Source organism: Pezoporus occidentalis, unplaced genomic scaffold (assembly GCF_034315485.1).
Source record: "Pezoporus occidentalis ecotype Australia unplaced genomic scaffold, CSIRO_AGI_Poc_V1 ctg67, whole genome shotgun sequence".
In the NCBI taxonomy this organism is placed as follows: Eukaryota; Metazoa; Chordata; class Aves; order Psittaciformes; family Psittacidae; genus Pezoporus; species Pezoporus occidentalis.
Window position 1 is genome coordinate 774152 of NW_026916019.1, and position 17702 is coordinate 791853.

Below are 17702 nucleotides of genomic sequence, written 5' to 3' on the forward strand. Positions count from 1 at the left end.
GTGGTGCCATTTATTACTTTCTTCTAATCACTCAAAGAATAGCATTTTTTTCTCTCAAGTAAGCTATTTGACACTCTACTGATGCTTAAACTATTGTTTAAATGAAAACTTGAACTAAAAATAGCTAATTGTTTAATGTGTACCTTTCAAGAGTGGTGTATCAGCATCTTCCCAGTGGAGAAAGTTAAAAACTGCAGCTACTTCCAGCCTAAATGTTAAGTGAACTGCTTCAGCAATAACGTCTCATATAAAGGTAATAAAGTCTTTTACTTAGCAAGTAAGAAAACTGTTTATCAGTCATGAGGAAACAAGTTGTGGTATCTTTCAGGATCTGAAAAGCAGCAGAATTTTCTGAGTGGTGCACCAAGAAGCTCCTTTGCAGACGTAAGTCCACATCTGTTGTAATGGGCTGACAAAGAGCAATGTTCATGACAGACTCTTTTTTTCATTTTCTGAAATAATTTCCATTAAAGATTCATAATCAGCATGTTCTCTCAGAGTTTGTATCATTTCATCTAGCTTTTCTTCTCCTAGCATGAAACACTCAATATGATGCACTGATCTGCTTATCCTGTGGTCAGTAATCCGGTCCTGTGGGAAGTTGTATGTTCTGATCTTCTCTGACCTTCCTTTAGTCCCAATCTGTCAAACAAGAAGGATCAGTTTATCATCATCATCTTTTTATAAAAAGGGTGAACTACTGATAAAGCATTTAAAGCAAAAACTTTCTCTTCCTCCCATACTCATCCAAAATATGTTACATAGTACTCAGATCAGTTCACTAGTTGCAGTAACTGTTCTCAAACATGTTAAAGAACAATTTTACTGCATGTTTTTCCAATACTACTCTCATTCTTCTTGCTGTAATCCAGTTTGTTTCATTAGATCTCTAGAATTTACATACTACTGAAATTTTAAGTTTGGCTAACAGACCTTTACTGCTGAAGTAGAATGTGATTTTTTGCCTCATGCAAGTCCTCCCTGGGCTCTTGTTCTTCGGTACTTTCATTTACTATTTGCAGTTCAACACAGGAGTTACCCCAATGACTTATGGTCATAGAGAATTACATCTTTACTGAGTGAAACTTACCTGAACCTTTCGAACACTGTTTCTCTTTTTGGTTTCTTCTTCCAGCTTGGCATTGTACAGTTTAGCACATAGCATTTGCATAGCCTTCTCTTTGTTTCTAATTTGAGATCTTTCTTGTTGACACTCGGACACAATCCCTGCCAAAAATATCATAATATTTAACACCTAACATTAGCACATACTTTTGCAATTTCTGGAAGATTTGTATTATGTTACAATAAGCTGCTTCTTCCTTCAAAACGTATTTTGGATTGGGAATGTAAAAGTCCAGGCTTATTAACATTTAATGATACATTTTTGGAGAGAAGTGCAGGCTGAGTTGTACAGGTGCTTTGACCCATAGGACAAGAAATTTAGACAAAAGGTAAATAATGAAATAAAAGATACATATTGTGGATGACTTACAGAAGACACCTTTAATACTTGCAACTTTTCGCCACAGTTCCAGGAAATTCAGAATTTAAGGAGTAATAAAATACAAGAGATAATGAGTATATAGAATATGATCAGAATATACAAATGTGGGCACAATTTTCTTTAAAAAAATAAAGGCGCCAGTTTCTCCCTTCAAAACATACAATTTAAGTTAAGATAAGAAGTGAACAGCCTAAGAAAGGAGTAGGGAGAAGAAATACAGGCAGAAGACAGCACAAGCTATTTGTTATTTGGATTTATTTTAAGTAACTCTTTTAAGACCACAGTATGCTTTTCTAAGATTGAACAGTATTACTTTATGAAAGACTTGTTTACAAATAGCTTTGGATTGCAATGAAGATTTATAAAAATAGCTAGGATGAGGGGAATAGAAGAAGTAACAGGACAACTGTAAAGGAAAAGAAATCAAAAGGAATGAGGAAGGGAAAGGTGGAATAGGAAAAAGGAGATAAAGCAACACAAAGCCCCCTATGAACAATCTCCAGTGTGCAACCACAACAAAAATGTACAAAAAAACTTCTGTAACAAATACTAATAACCGCCTTTAGCAAAAAAATAAGATAATTTATAATTTGCTGGTTTTATTGTTTGGCTTTTTTTTCCCAAACTTACAGGAAATCCAAACTTTTTGAATCTGGAGAGCTTTTTTTTGTCTTCAACAGAATTCTATCCTCTCCACTGTTTACCTTCTGCTTTGCTGAGGTGATGCAACAAGTGTAGAATGGATTAATATCTTCAATAAAAATGAAGAAATCGGTGGCAAAAATCTGGATATGTGAAGATAAGGAGCACTCGAGATTATCCTGAGGTTGTAAAGCCTGACTAATGTTTGTGGTAGAGGAGAGGAAAAGCTAAAAAGCAATGAAAGTCAAAGCAGCTGTTGTAGATTGCTCAAAAGGAAGTAAAAAGCTTAAGAATGGCAATTAAGAAAAAAAGATACGATAGCTAAAATGAGGTAGCATTTGAAGGTGTATCTTATCCCTCCTATGTTTCCTAACCTGAGCCGTGGGCATGGGCTTCCTAATTATGTGTGTAATCTATGGGAAAGGAGCCAACAGACAAATGGAAAATGAACAATTTCTCTACAATGAAAAGCAACATTTTAGTATGTAAATAAAGCAATCTCTCTTTCAGAGACTAGTCAAGAGAAGGCAAATAATCAGATTTTAACCTATTCTGTTTTTTTCAGGTTTTTTTTTTCATTATTTGAAAGTGTAAATATAACTTTCATAGCAACTGATCTGGACACTTTTAGAGTGTCATGCTCAATGGCAAAATGGATTGTTTATCTACTGAAGTCAGTAATCTTCACTGTTGCAAATTGGAGTGGGTACACGATGGTGCATTTAGAGTACTATAAACACACATGAAAACTCTGCTCTATTGTTGTCCATATTTGAAAATAAAACCACAGTTTCAAAAGAAATTCTGACAGTGGTTTTGCAATGTAGATCTTGTACTAACGGAAAAAAAAAGCACCTGTTGGAATGTGAACTATCCGTACAGCACTGTCTGTGGTATTGACATGCTGGCCTCCAGCTCCAGTAGCTCGCTTCGTTTCTATCCGTAGATCTTTTGGATTAATTTGCAGCTTCATCTGTCATGGGAGATGGGAAAAAAAAAAGACAGAAAGAAAAATTTTTGTTGTTTCTCCCTAGGCAGATGTCAGATATGTAAAGCTGGTTTATTTTATAAGGCACATTCAGGCAAGATCAAACTTTTAAAAGTTTATGAGTGGTAGCTTTCTTCCATGTATAAACATGTTAACAAATCCTTGTAGCCAAATTGGAATGCAACATGATGGAAACTGGGAAATCAAACAAATAGTAGCCTAAGGCATAACCATCCTTTAGCACTGATCTTCCCCCTCTTCCAAAAGCTCTGCACCCTCTTCTAGAAGAACTAACCAATATTTGAACTTGACCAGATGGTTTTTAGATAAAATGGAAGATTTTGCTCTGGAATGGGGTGATGGTCTCTGGAAGGAGCAAGACAACTTTGGGAGAGAACAGGAAGCAGTAACATCTTTGTTTGCTAGGTCAACATGAAACAAAGATCAAAGCAAAGCTTTAATTCTTAGCCAGTTGTTTGTAACCAAGCAAACATGGCGAGAATGAGTTATCATCTATACACTCTGGAAAGTGAGGACACCACAAAAAAGGGGAAGAGGAGGTGCTAAAAGAAATCTCTTTGAGCTCTGTAAACTAATTCAGTCTTTTGTTACTTTTCAAAAAATGTAAAGCTTACAAAAATGCAAGAGATGAGTGAATTTTCAAGTTACAGTGGAGTAAACTGCCAGTGACTTTCTTGAGATTATGATTACGAGAAAACACAGAAGTTCTTTATTTCACACCCTAGACAAAAATTAAAATAAACAAACAAATATGATTTAGTTTAAAATTAAGATTTAAAAAGATCATTAGAAGACAATAACAAGAGAGAGACAGAAAACACGGGTATTAGCAATACAGCATGTAAAAACATTGCTCATAGTAAAGTCTATAAAGTGTTATACTAAAAGATAAACATTACCTCGGTCGGTTGGGGTAATATTGCAACAGTCATTGTGCTGGTGTGGATGCGTCCTTGTTTTTCTGTCTTTGGTACCCGCTGAACACGATGAACTCCCCCTTCAAATTTCATGTACTTGTAAGCTTCAAGACCTGCTATAGTGGCAACAGCATGCCTTAAGCCACCTTAAATACAGAAGAAAGCCAACTGTAAACCTGTAAGAAAACTTCTTTTCTATCCTGTTATATTTTAAACACTGTATTTAGACATCACTGTAATTTGTTTATTAAAGCTATTAATTTACCACTTAAATACTTAAGCACACTATTTGAGTTGCAGCCACCTCTGTGACATTTAGGATAGTTTAAGTTACTACAGACAACAGTGTGCTGGCGGCACTATAGTGCTTCAGATGAGATGACCATGAAACTGGCTCAAAAGTCAAGTATTTAGGTTATACAGCTTCAAATCAACTATTATGAACACAGGTTTAATATGAAATTCAGCTAAATCCAATGATATTTCAACAAACCCTCTACCCTGGCAGACATGTCAAGTATTAGCCTGTCAAAGGTTAGCTCTTAGTATGTGCTTGCCCCTTTCAAATAAGATGTTCCTCTCTATCCTGAAAGCTGATGTTCACAGAACAAGGGTTTGAATTTGCAATCATTTTTTCATGTGGCATCTCACACCCAGATTCAAAGTCCCATATCTCTGTCTGCTACTACAGTGTCAGAGACAGTGGAGAAATAATGACATGTGGGTTTGTGCTTTAACATGTGCAGTAAATCTTGAACATGCTGATTTTGAACAGTGGCATCCCTTGGGGTATATGAATAAAGTCAGTTAAGAGTGGACTGGAACCATTTCTTAATTGCAGCTTTGTTTAACATTCACCTTGTTCACAAATGTCCACATTCAGATTTCAGTCAAATTCTGCAGCTCTCTGAAATGTGGGAGTTCAGTGTTTTAATGTAGGACATTTCTTTTGCTCATGCATTCCACAAACATGGAGTGTGGATGGGATGCAATAGCCTAGAATCACCAGCAAGTCTCCTTAACTTAATTTTTACTCAGCACAGCACAGACAATTTGAACCTGGGGGTTCAAACACACCTTTCATTGGCAGTCTATAGTGTCCCTGCCTCCTGATTTATTTCTAGCTCTTCAGTTTTGGGAACATGTGGTCATGCCAGTAAGATCAGAAAAAACACTTCAAGAGTGTAAAGGCTAAGGCTGACTTTATTTTTCTCTAAATTTACATCCTACCTTCCTGAACATTCATTTCTGTGCACAGGCAAGCCCTCAGCAAGCCCAAGAGTTTAAAATAAATACAGCCATTAAAAACCTAGCAGTTTCAAAGAGAAAATATAGCTAGATATATACTAGTTTAACTATTACCTCCATTTCCCACTTAAGGCATTAAAGAAAATGCCCCTGAGGGTGTGGGCTCTCCATATTTATTTTTTGTTAACTTCTATACAGTTGGAAAAGAAAGGATTCAAGACACTTGAAAATATAAGTAAGTCCATAATATAGCATAAAGTAAACAGAAGTGTTAGAAGATGCTTCACCTCTCTCAAAGTTTGCTAAAAATCTCTCTGTAATTACATCGTGTTGACTGAAAAAGAAATTAGTGTTTCTCTGACAGACTGCATATCCTATCACCTTTTCTCATTTCTTCTTCAACATTTCATTAACAAAAAAAAAATGCTGATGAAAGTATGAATACAGGTAGAGTTTCACAACCAATCTGAGTTAGGAGCAGTAAGCTGCACATGAGTCTGTCTACTGATCCATAGCCACTATGATACATTACCTCCATAACAACGTGTAAGTAAGCAAAATGTGCTAGCTTTACTCACAGCAGCATGGATAACAGTAAGCCTGCTGATCTGTTAAAACAGACAGACTTAGCAAATCTAGCCTGCTGAGAAACATGGCTAGGAATCTGTCAATCAAAATCCAAATCCCTGTCACTGGTTGGGCATGTTTTGGATTGCAGTTTCACAGTTGGCTTAAGATAACTCAACATCTTGCTGCTGGAAGGAGGTCCTGGTTTTCTTACTGCCACCACCAGTAACCACACAGTTCTACCCCCACCCCTCCATAAGCATTTCCCCTCTTGTGCTGAATTACATTAAAACTAATCAGGGGGGTTGGGAGGGAAGAGGGCTGTGGTATTTTCAGTTGGATTGACTTGGTGATGAGACTGCAGAGATGCATAATTACAAATGCAATGCAAAGAAGTCAGTAGTAACACAGAGACAGCAGCCTGATCTTTGTGAAACAACTTTATACACTAACTGGATTAAACTAAAATCAATGTGTCACTGCCTCAGTTTGTTGTGTAAACCTATCACCCCCATTTTTGCAAAGACAGGTTCCATGAGATGCATGAACTCTGTTTTCAATGAGAAATAGTGAACCAACTTCACAGCTCATCATCACCAGAAGATCCAGTTTTTCCGCCTACTTGCATTCAGCTCCATGTTGCTGCTTATCTTATGCTATCTCTAAGGCTCCTGAGAACTGAATTAACACATCAACTAGGCACAAAACTATCCCAGTCATAAAAAGCAAAGTCTTTGCCAGTTTAAGTGAAAGGACATCAAAACAGACAGGAAAAAAAAAAAAGGAAAGGTAGGACTGCTCAGACTCAGACAGGCAGTGAGGCAGTAAGGAGAAAGGAGAAACATGTCTGTTTACTGGCATCAAGCTGTTAAACTGATTACCTGTGCAATTTCAGTTGAAGGCTTTCATAAAGAATTAGATCTCTAATCCCTTCTCTAAGAGTTTCAAATTCCTCCACTTTGCTCTTCCATTAGCTGTTACAGATGAGCTACACCCAAACATCCCATGTCCTTACATAAATCTGCAGATGACATTATTCAGATAAATTCTGCGTGTTCTAGATTAAACCTCAAGAATAGTTTTAATTATACTGATCCCCCTCTACCAAGGGATCCATAATAATGAACAGATTTTCAACCTGCCACCAAACTGATCTAGAAACACTAGAAACTCTAAGCGTCTAAACAGAATAGTATATCCAAAAAAGAAGTATATGTAATCTGTATTTGTAAAAAAAAAAAAAAAAAATTATAAAGCTAAACCAACATAATGCGCATCACTTTCTGAATCTTTTTCTGCCAACCACTTAGTTTCATTTCTGCTTTTTGAAACTACTGAAAGACAATTTTATTTATTAGCACTTTAGTATTTTAATAGTACTTCTGAAATGAAATTTCTGTATTTTCTCAAATACAGAAGCTGAGAAAAATTGTACTCAGATATTTAAACAATCTTCCACTTCAAAAATTAAGTTAGTGCAAGTTAGCTTCCTCTAGTCAGGAAATGCAAGTGTCAAATGAATGAGTGTTTCAACTTAAATTAAAAAGTTACAAAGATTACGTGTTTTCATTACTGACCTATTTCACTGGGAAAGTATTCTAATATTTCAAATTTCCACTTTTTATAGGCAGCATATCGTTGATACATATCAAATATCTCCGAGGTGAACAGCATGGCTTCTTGCCCTCCAACTCCAGCGGTTACTTCCATGACAAGATCACTCTCGTCTGTTTCTTCTGAAGGAATCAAAAGCAACACTATCTGCGAATACAAAAACACCCACCTAAGACTTCCCTCTGACGGAATCAAAAGCAACACTATCTGCGAATACAAAAACACCCACCTAAGACTTCCCTCTGACACTGCTATCCACTACTGAGATAGTAAAAAATGGCAGACAAGAATGTAATCAATCTAGGCTGCATTCTTCTGCACTAACTTGCTGGTTGCTGGGAGGACAGGCTTCCCATGCTCTTGCAGTGAAGAAAGAGCAGTGAGGAAGAGGTGGGGAGGGATGCTCTCTGTGTCTGTTCACAGTTGTTGGAGCTACATCAGTCTCCTTCAAGACCCAGAAAACTTTACAGGGACTTTTACCCATCAGGAGCACTGCATTGTTTGGACACCACAGGATACACAATGGTTCTTGCAAGCCAGATGAGCCTCTTGCTTCTCATCAGATTCCTTTTCAATCTGGTCTCCACTGCAGAGCTAAGAAGGTAAGGGTGTTCAGGAAGAGAGTCCAACAACAACCAAGTTGTATTATTAATTTCTTTACTAAAAAAAGGGAGAGCCAGCCTTATCTTGATCTGTAGAAGACAGCTAGAACCAAAAAAACTGTATCACAATTTTGCAGGCTGGATCAAAACTCTGGATGATTTGCAAATGCTTTTCAATCATCTTACCTTACTAGCATTAAGACGATGTTTTGTTCCACAGACTTCTCCTTTTGTCAAAATCAGAAATATTTACAAAAGTACCTATAAAGTGACTCTTGGCTTGCTGGTGAAGGAATAAATGTGACAATCCCAGCTTCTACTTCACCAGTAACATTGAGAGTATGTAACTGTTTATGTGGAGATCACTACTGTTAAACAACATAGATACTATGTAGAACCTATTTAAGGTAGCCGTCTAAAGTAGTTACATAGTATTAGCTTATTAAAAAAAAAAAAACCCAAAACACTAGCGTGGATCATACTACACAAGTCTAATGCTTCCAATAGATAAAAAAGCCAGACATCCATAAAGCTACACTCAGCCAAGAAAAGCTGTAGCACCTACTTATAAAGATGAATTGATTCAAACAATTTCAGGAAGAAGTAAGCACACACTTTCAGGCTGTCCCTATACCATCTGCATTTTTCATTTTTCTTTGATAACAGATGCTAATTGAGAAGTATTACTGGCAGCGAGGGGAGGAGAAGAGTTTATCCTATATATCTTATTTTGAAGAGAAGGCAATTTGGCTTTGTTAATTTAAAGAATGGCAAGGAAATAAGAGGCTTTTAAAGGGTATCTAACCTGCTGTTTCAGTTCAGCTATCTCTTCTTCACAGGTGGAGATTTCCTTTTCTGCAAGCTTCCGCAAATCTTCACTCTCATCTGGAATATTTTGGTATGGTTAATCCTCAGACTTGTACCGGTGTCACTGTCAAAAATGTTCTGAAAAATAACTACATGAACAACTTACTCTTAAAAAAAAAAAAAAAAAGCAACACCAAAAAGATCCCCAACAAATAAAACCAAAAAACAACCCAAACCCAAACAAATGAACAACCCCCCCCCCAAAACAAAACCTAAATCCATCCATCCCCCCAACACACTAAGTCTGTCAGAAAAAGAGGTTAATAATACAATCTGCAACAAAGATACACAGTACATATTAAGAGTATTTCCACATATTGTTCAGATGTGAGACACTGGAAAATCTGGAATACAAGAAGTTCCATTTAAACATGAAACACCCAAAAGAAAAACAAACAAAATCCCACCAAAAAAAAACCAACAAAACAAAACCCCACCACAACACCTAACACAACAAAAAAGCCCTAGCAACTGCTGTGCTAGCGGTCAAATAATGGCATAGGTTGTTCAAAGAGGCTGCGGAGTCTTTGGCCTTGGAGATATTTTGAGTCCTAACTGGACACAACCCTGAGCAACCTGCTCTTGCAGGAGTTTGGACTGGGAGATCTCCAGAGGTCACTTCCTACCTCAAGTTATGCTAAGTAATTACTTTCTGTATTTCAGTGTAATAGGAACATCCAAGGATTTAAAGAGCACAGCAGCCTCACAATAGAAAATTTTCATTAAAAGGACTTTTACCCCTATCATTGTATGTAGTAATTTGAAGACAGTTAGTAGTAATTTAAAGTATTTTATCTCTGACAGTTTATTCCAAAGCAGCTGCAAATCTTCCAGCACATCACTAAAAACAAAGGTATGAAAAAAATCTTGCATAATAAGAATTTGTAATTTTAAACTCTTACTTGACTGATCAATACTAATGCTTGCTTTTCTGTAGTACAGTTTTGATACACTAAAATGTTCCTCTTTTTTTTTTTTCCTGGTCATTATCAAACATCACCACCCCACCACTCCCCCCCAAAAAAGGTCTTTTTTTTTAATCAGTATCTTAAGCAGCCTCTGATCTGCACTGATTCAGCTCACTTGCTCAGAAGAAAAAAATATTACCCCAAAAAGGAGAAAATGGTACACACAGTAGAAAAGGGAGAACTAGGGCAGGCACAGGGACACCTAACTGCAGTTAGCAGCAAAACAAGAAAAAGAAAGATGCTAGACTCTTTTTTTTCTGTGTACAGCAAGGTTTTAAATGCATTCAGTGGAGACAGGAGATGCACTCATAATAAAGCCACACCTTTTCAGCACTATAACAGCATTTAGTCACTAGCACAATGTCAAAAGAAACTTTTTGACTTTACAATTTAGGTTTAATGTTGATGAATTACACACCCCACCCCTTCTGTAAGAAGGGAAGAAAAAAGATAATAATGTGTAAATTGGTTTCAACATCAGGTATGCTTTTCCTGAAGCTGACTGAGAGTATGCACGGCTGACTACCTGATTGTAACTCTTCAAACATGTCAACCTGATCACCTCCAATTCTCTTTATTTTTTTGCAATACCTACTGACTGATCAAGTGCTAGTCATTAAGGCTAACATAAGAATAAGCATTAAGGCATTAGAAATCTATTTGAGTCAAGCCAGCTACTGGTAATGCAATTATTATGCAGTTAAGAAATAATCTAATACAATAGCAGTTGCATACTTTAAGATGCAAATGTAACATAGGCTCTAAAATCGGTTTACAATAACATACAGAAATATTTTAAAGGATGAGCTACAGAAGTGCTCAAAGTTACTAAGCCCTTGTGACCACTTCACTTTGCTGAAGTTCTAAACCTGGTTTTGATGGCACTGCCTTCTTTAGGTTCTGAAAGGAGAAAAAAAATTATCTTCCATTCCATTTTATTCATTCAGTTTGAGTCAATGATTAGTTTGTTCACAGGAACTATTTCTCCTTTTTCAGTCTGAGGTGGGAGAGAATTAATTGCATTAAAAAAAAAAAAAGAAAAAAATACCATTTACTTTTAGGCAGTGTCTGCCATCTCCATTAGTCTGAAAACTGAGTACAGTTAACACTTCTGATTATTCAGTACTTAGCAAAGTATGGATCTAGCGAACATTTCATGATCTAGTGAGTGCTTACTGATCTTACAGTACTCCTTTCCTGCATCTTGGTTTCTAACTGCTATCCAAATGAAGTTTGATTCAGGGTAAAAAATATTCACTATTTGGGAACTATAACAGCGTGTAGCTGCTAACGCAATACAAAGTTAAACCGCAGGGTGGGGGCAGCACGAACTGATGCTGAGGCCTACATCCAAGGAAAAAATAATTAAAAAAAAAAAAGAAGTTTTCTCTGCCAGATTTATTATCATTATTTTTCTTGACACTGATGCTGTTGCCTTTCCTTCAAGCGTCAGCTGACACGCACCTGCATCCAGGCCTCCACCTTCAGCTATGGAAGGCATGACGGAGCCGTCCCGCAATTCCCCCGCTCCTCCCCTACCTCCCGCGTTTCAGCGCCCTCCCACCACCCCGCGCCTCACTGCCAATTGCGCCGGCACATGCAAATACCGTCCCCGCCCCTCGCGGCTCCGCACCTTGCCGCGCCAGCTCCCGCATCTCGCACAGTTCCTGCTCCTTGTCGCGCAGCCGCCGGACCCGCGCCGCCAGCTCCGGCCCCACCCCGCCCGCGCCCCGCGCTTCCAGCAGGCGGCGCAAGGCGGGGCCGGCAAACAACTCCTGTAGGCCGGGCCGGGCGCTCAGGCCGCAGCGCGGCAGCAGCAGGCACGACCCCGCCGCGCTGCCCCTGCCCGTCGCTGCTCGGCGGCTCTGATGGGGCAGCGCGGCGGCCCGGCAGCCCTGCGCCACCCGGAGAGCTCGCGAGAGCAGCCACATGACCGGTCGAGACGGGAGCTCGGGAGCCCTTTTTTCTCCAACCGTGACGGAGACACCCGAACGCGCTCGACCTCCTCCCTTCCGGGTTTCCGGAAGCTGCCGAAAAGCCTCGGTGCTAACTTCCGGTGCAGTCGGAAGACACCGGGCCTCCGCTGACGGAAAGAAACGAAGCAGTTCGGCTCCCTACGGTCGCGGGGCTGCGCCCTGAGGGGAAAGCGCTCTGATTGGCCAGCGCTGGCGGAGCGGGATAAGGGGAGGGTCTTGCCCACGGTAACGGGGCTGTAGCGCGGAGCTATCAGAGAGGTACCTGAAAGGCATTGGGGCTCCTGCCGGAGTAGGTGTTTGAGTGTTTTGTGTTCATTCTGACCACAAAAAGAAGCCCGCAAAGAGCTCCAAATCATCCATACTACAAGTCTAAGGCAGCGCTTTTGAGCCCGCGGGAGGCATAGGTTTTCACTGGGGGAGGTGCCTTACGCCTAAATTTTCAATGGAAAGGCCGTGGAGATATGGTCATTTAGTTAATGTGATGCAAAGCACATTTGTGGCATGATCTTGGAAAATCCCTTCTGATATGCAGACAGGGTGGCAGAGTAAACTTGTTTAAATCTTAGAGTCATAGAATCAGCAAGGTTGGAAAAGACCTTTAAGATCATCGAGTTCAACCATTACCCCAGGAATGCCAAGACCACCACTCAACCATGTCACTGAGGGGCTCATCTACATAGAGTCTGAATGCTTCCAGGGATGGTGATTCCACCACTTCCCTGGGCAGCCTGTGCCAATGCCTGAGTACCCTTTCAGTGACAAAATTTTCCCTAATATCCAATCTAAACCTCCTCTTGTCCTATCACTTGTTACTTGCGAGAAGAGACCAGCACCCACCTCACTACAACCTCCTTTCGGGTAGTTGTAGAGAGTGATAAGGTCCCCCCCTGAGCCTTGTCTTCTCCAGACTAAACAACCCCAGGTCTCTCAGCCTTTCCTCGTAAGACTATAAAAAAATACCCCAAGGGTGGCTAGTGTGACTGCTAAAGACTGAAGCAAAGGCTGCATTGAGTACCTCAGCATTTTCCTTATCCTCAGTCACTAGGTTTTCCCTACTATCCAGTAGAGGACAGAGGTTTTCCTTGGCCCTCCTTTTATTGCTAATATATTTGTAAAAGTACTTTTTAGTATCTCTGTTCCAGAGTTTGAGGATTCCAGATGAGAGAAAACGAGAGACAAATAGAGAACTCACAAATAGTTTATTAATATAGGAAAATACAGAGAATCTAACAGGTAAAGGATACTTCCAAAGAGTGTATATATTACCAACCCCAAGGACCCTGTGAAGACAATCAGGAAACCAGCACCCAGGATCATCATCGCAGTGTGAGGAGGCAGGCTCTACCATGGTGGGTGTCCCCCCAGAGGCAACGTTGACCTGGATGGCATGAAGTTCTGTGACTTTGCATCGCATGAGGCTCAGGCTTTTAGACTGACAAAACTGCACGCTCATTCTGACACAAGGGCCCAGCCTGTGTCGGAAGAAGTGGCCCACAATATCTAGAAAGGTCTCCAAGAGTCGAGACTTTTCTGGGGAGTTCTAAAGCGGAACTTTGGTTCTGGGTAGGAACCATAGCTGGATTTGCCCACTAGGAACCAAAGCAGGACCTTCTGGGGAGGAGCTAAAGCAGGACACACCTGAGGGGGGGGTGGCGAGCCACCACAGACATTACTTTATGTGTTAGGCTTGCCTAACACATGCCACCATGTGGTCCGTATATGGATCGTCCCTGAAACAAATCATATGAACCTCCAGTGGAAAAACTAGTTGAGCTATCATTCACTGAATATAAGAAAATAATAAAGATATACAACATATAATACAACAAAATATTATTAATAATGAGTCCAAAAAGGAGTAATTCTTGGAGCCAAGGCCATCCCCATCAGAGATTACTGAAGGGGTTCCAGCTATCCTCTACCTGCAGTCGCCTAGATAAAATTTGCAAATCAGATAAATGAGCGTGAACAGATTTAGAATGATCAGATATATTCATACAACACATGCCATCAAAATTTTGACAGCCATGTCCATGAGCTAGTAGAAGAAAGTCAATAGCCACTCTGTTTTGAAGAGTGACATGTTGAATGGAGTCCACATCAGTTAACAGATCCCGAATAGCATCAGTGGTGGCGTTATTCTCTTTTACTAACCAACATCCAAGTTTCTGTAAGGTGGCCAATGCCCGTGCTGATGCCACTCCAGAAGCAAAGAAGGATGCCAGAATAATTCGTTCTGCATTCCAGAACTCAACATTACTGTCACAGCTGTCATTGAATCCATGGGACCTTTTCTGGCATTTGCAAGACTTTAACGCCACTGCCATAGCATTGGGTTGTAACAAAGTTAATTTTCAAAAAGTACATGGACCTCTGTTAATCGCAGCAAGGATGCCATACCAAGCTCTATCACCACACAGTAAAAAGAGCCCAGATGGTAGGGACATGGGTGAATTAAAAGACATAGTGACCATACGACTTTTGGTTTTACACCACAAACTACGATTTCTATACACAGTATTAGTTGATCCTACATCCATAATACTATTATATGTTACAAACTGCTCAGTATAGTTAAAGGAAGTACAACAGGCATTCTCAGGTATGGTCCTCAGGAGACTTAACTCTTGAGGAGGTAACACTGGAGTCTTTCCAATCTGTGGTAACCAGCTATCCCAATTTTGTTTAGTTTCAGTTCCCGAAGGCTGTCTGCTGCACGTCTGATAAACTTAAGTTCACTGCCTCCATCAATTCTCCTTCCATTAAAGGCACTCCAATGAGACATGTTGAAAATGGATTCGATGGCATAGCTGTACTTACACATAAGGTGTCATGGTAGGTGATATTGGCAAGAGTGATGCACACATTGGTTATGGGCTGGGTGACAGGTGATGCTGAAAGTCTGAAAATCAAAATGAGAACAGGTTTGCCATCCCCCTGGGTGTACCAATTCCCTGTGTCATGAGTATTCTGCTGGAACCATAAGCCACTGAATGGACCCAGGACAGATAATGGTGACTGCATGAGAATCATCTGCGGCTAGGAGCTCGGCTGGCATCAGAGCCAAACTACCTGGCTTTTGATACCATACTTTCCCACCCATGAACTGGCGAGCAGGGCCACTTAATTTTACCAAGCCTGTGACATAATAAATATAACACCAGGTTCTGGCAGGAAGGATCTGTTTCCAGTTAGATGTATTCCTCAGGCCTAACAGAATGGGCTTTTTAACATCCGTTTGTACAAGATTTACTAGGTGGATGTCTAATTTCTTTAGATCAGGATGCAATGTTATTATCCGCATAAGTACCCCTGCACTAGGTTGCACATGGATTACTACATCTGTTTGCTCCTGCTATGTTTGTTGTGCCTGTAAGTCTAAGGGTTGCTTTCAAATCATTACTAAACTTCCTTTTTCAGAGTATACTACATAATCCTTTGCTCCCTGGATAGTGATTGAACTATAAGTTACCTGACCAATTTCCCAGGTTTCTCCTTTCATTAAATTCAAAGTATTCAAAGTAGGAGATAGCATGCGGTTATTCAAAATGCATTGAGCCTCATTTAGATGATCAACCCATTTAGAATATGTACCTCCTTCCAAACGTTTCAACTGTGAATTTAGCAACCTGTTCATTCATTCTACTAATCCTGCCCCTTATGGATGGTGGGGTACATGCCAGGTCCAGGTGATACTACGTTCATGGGCCCATTGAGCTACCTTTGCGTTCTTCAAATGTGTTGCGTTGTCTGACTGGATTTCTACTGGAGTTCCAGAATGTATTTCAATGGTTTCTAAACAACGAACTGTCGCATGGGCATTTGCATACCATGTGGGAATTACCATAATGACACTGGAAAAGGTGTCTGCGGCTACACAGGCATAACATTGCCACCTGTGATTTTATCAGACCCTTACCTGAGCAATCTGCCAAATTTCTGCTCTCTTTAATCCCCGTTGCAGTTTTCCCATGGGAGCAGAGAACACCTTGACCTGTTTTAGTAATTGACAGACTGAACAGTTTGCAATAACTTGTTCTATCGTATTCTGAGACAGCAGCACCGCCTGAGCCATGCCTTGGGTGGCATCTCTACCTGCATGCCCTGCTTTCTCATGGGCCCGTCAGACCAAGCCCATTTGTTCCTCTTGGTCTATCACTATGCTATGTACATGCGCCTGCTTGTCAACCTCTGTGTTCCACTGCACGGTTTCTGTTCTTGTGGTAGTGTGCACATCCACATGATGCACTTGGATCACCACAGTTCATAAAGCATCCCATATTTTCTGCCAATACTCCTTCCCCCACACCTCCTTGGTCCTTATTTTGTATTCATCATGCTGCCATTTACCTAGCCAATTCACCAGCCCTTGCACCACTGCCCAGGAATCTGTAAATAGATAACATATTCTTCCCTCCAGGGTCGCGTCAATGATTTGCCAGGCTGCAACCAATTCTGCCAACTGACTACTGCCTGAGGTTCCCTACATTGCCAAGCACGTTTTGGTAGTGGGATTAAATGTCACCGTGTGCCTCTTCTTAGTACCATTACTACTTCCATCTGTGAATCAGGCAGTCTCGCACTGCTCATTTGTCAACTCCTCATAAGGGGGACCTCATCTGGCAGTCTGGTAATTTACTTGTTCACAGTTTAGTGGTCTGGGGGCCCCAGTCATTCTGTCACTTACCAATTTATGTAAATACTGCACTCCTTTTGGTCCCCACTTTGCCTGCTCTTGTATGTGCCATCTCATTTTTTGTATAGTGGTTTCCTGGGAATGTCCTATCTTATGAGTGGAAGGATTGCTTAGGAGCCAAGTCATAATCAGACTCTCTGTCCTAAGCAACACTTCATGACTGGAAGTATGAGCTTCAGTATCCTCTAATTCCCAGTACATGGCTAACAACTGTTGTTCAAAGGTGGTATATCATGTGGCAGCCCCACTTAATTGCCATAACCAGAAGTCAAGGGGCTGATGCCAACCATCTTGAAGCTGCCATAACCTCCATAAAACTACCCCTTGACTAATTGAGACGTGCAACTCAATGGGTCCTGGCAACAATGGGTGCAATTCCATTTGTTCAGTCACTAGGGCTTTCACTGCTTCAAAATCCTTTTCCTACTTGGGTCCTCATTCCCATTCTGCCTTTTTCCTCACCAGTTTGTGGAAAGGTTTAAGTAAGGTAGCCAACCCAGGTAACTGAGTCTGCCAAAATCCCATGGCCCCTAAGACTTGCTGAATTTGTCATTTCGTTTCCGGGGTGGGCTACCAACGTCTTCCAAGCTTGTTCTGGCATCTGCTGCACACGAACACTCCCTGGCCTGCTCCAGACCCAGGTGCACTATCAGCAATTCTTCTGTTTTGTTGGTTTTTGTTTTTCTTTATCTACATAGTGGGAACAGGATGGCTTGCAGTTCCCATGTCTCCCCCTTTCCTACTCTCCCCTGAACTCCTGAGCTGCTTTATCCAAGCCCAGCCCTGGTAAATCCCTTAACTTGCTTAGCTTTTCAATTACTTGTTCAATGGGGTTTCCTTGTTCTGATACTAGTATGGGGTTGGGGTTTTGTTTTTTTGGTTTTTTTTCTTCCTTTTTTTTTTTTTTTTTGTTTTTTTCTTCCCATCCACCCTGTCCAGCGATATAGTATCTGCTCCTTCCTCCATGAGATGAACTGGACAGTTCTGGGGTTCCTCCCCTGGCCTTTGCTTGTATTTATCCAGTAAGTTACTAATCTCCTCTGAACTGTAGTCTGTCAATTCATCTGTTCTTACTTGTCTATTTCCCTG

General features: G+C 40.5%; 1 protein-coding gene across 3 annotated transcripts; it reads right to left on the reverse strand.

Moving 5' to 3' along the window:
* Window positions 1-2: 2 nt before the first annotated feature.
* MTRF1L (mitochondrial translation release factor 1 like) lies at window positions 3-12045 on the reverse strand. 3 transcript variants are annotated; one of them, XM_062640851.1, is made up of 7 exons: window positions 11575-12045; window positions 8912-8991; window positions 7468-7651; window positions 4058-4221; window positions 3005-3122; window positions 1091-1227; window positions 3-642 (listed from the first exon to the last, which is right to left on the reverse strand). In XM_062640851.1, exons 1-7 carry the CDS (start codon window positions 11870-11872, stop codon window positions 427-429), a joined length of 1197 nt encoding a protein of 398 aa, XP_062496835.1. In that variant the 5' UTR covers window positions 11873-12045; the 3' UTR covers window positions 3-426. The 3 variants fall into 3 exon arrangements, with proteins under 3 accessions (XP_062496835.1, XP_062496836.1, XP_062496837.1); XM_062640852.1 differs by having other exon boundaries at window positions 8912-9051; window positions 11575-11707; XM_062640853.1 differs by having other exon boundaries at window positions 8912-9062; window positions 11575-11695.
* Window positions 12046-17702: the final 5657 nt, after the last annotated feature.

Coding starts and splice junctions, on each gene's coding strand:
- MTRF1L (XM_062640851.1), bottom strand. CDS start 11,872: ATGTGGCTGCTCTCGCGAGCTCTCCGGGTGGCGCAGGGCTGCCGGGCC. Junction 3,123..4,057: donor TATTACCCCAACCGACCGAG/GTAATGTTTATC, acceptor CTCCCATGACAG/ATGAAGCTGCAAATTAATCC. Junction 1,228..3,004: donor GATAGTTCACATTCCAACAG/GTGCTTTTTTTT, acceptor TATTTTTGGCAG/GGATTGTGTCCGAGTGTCAA.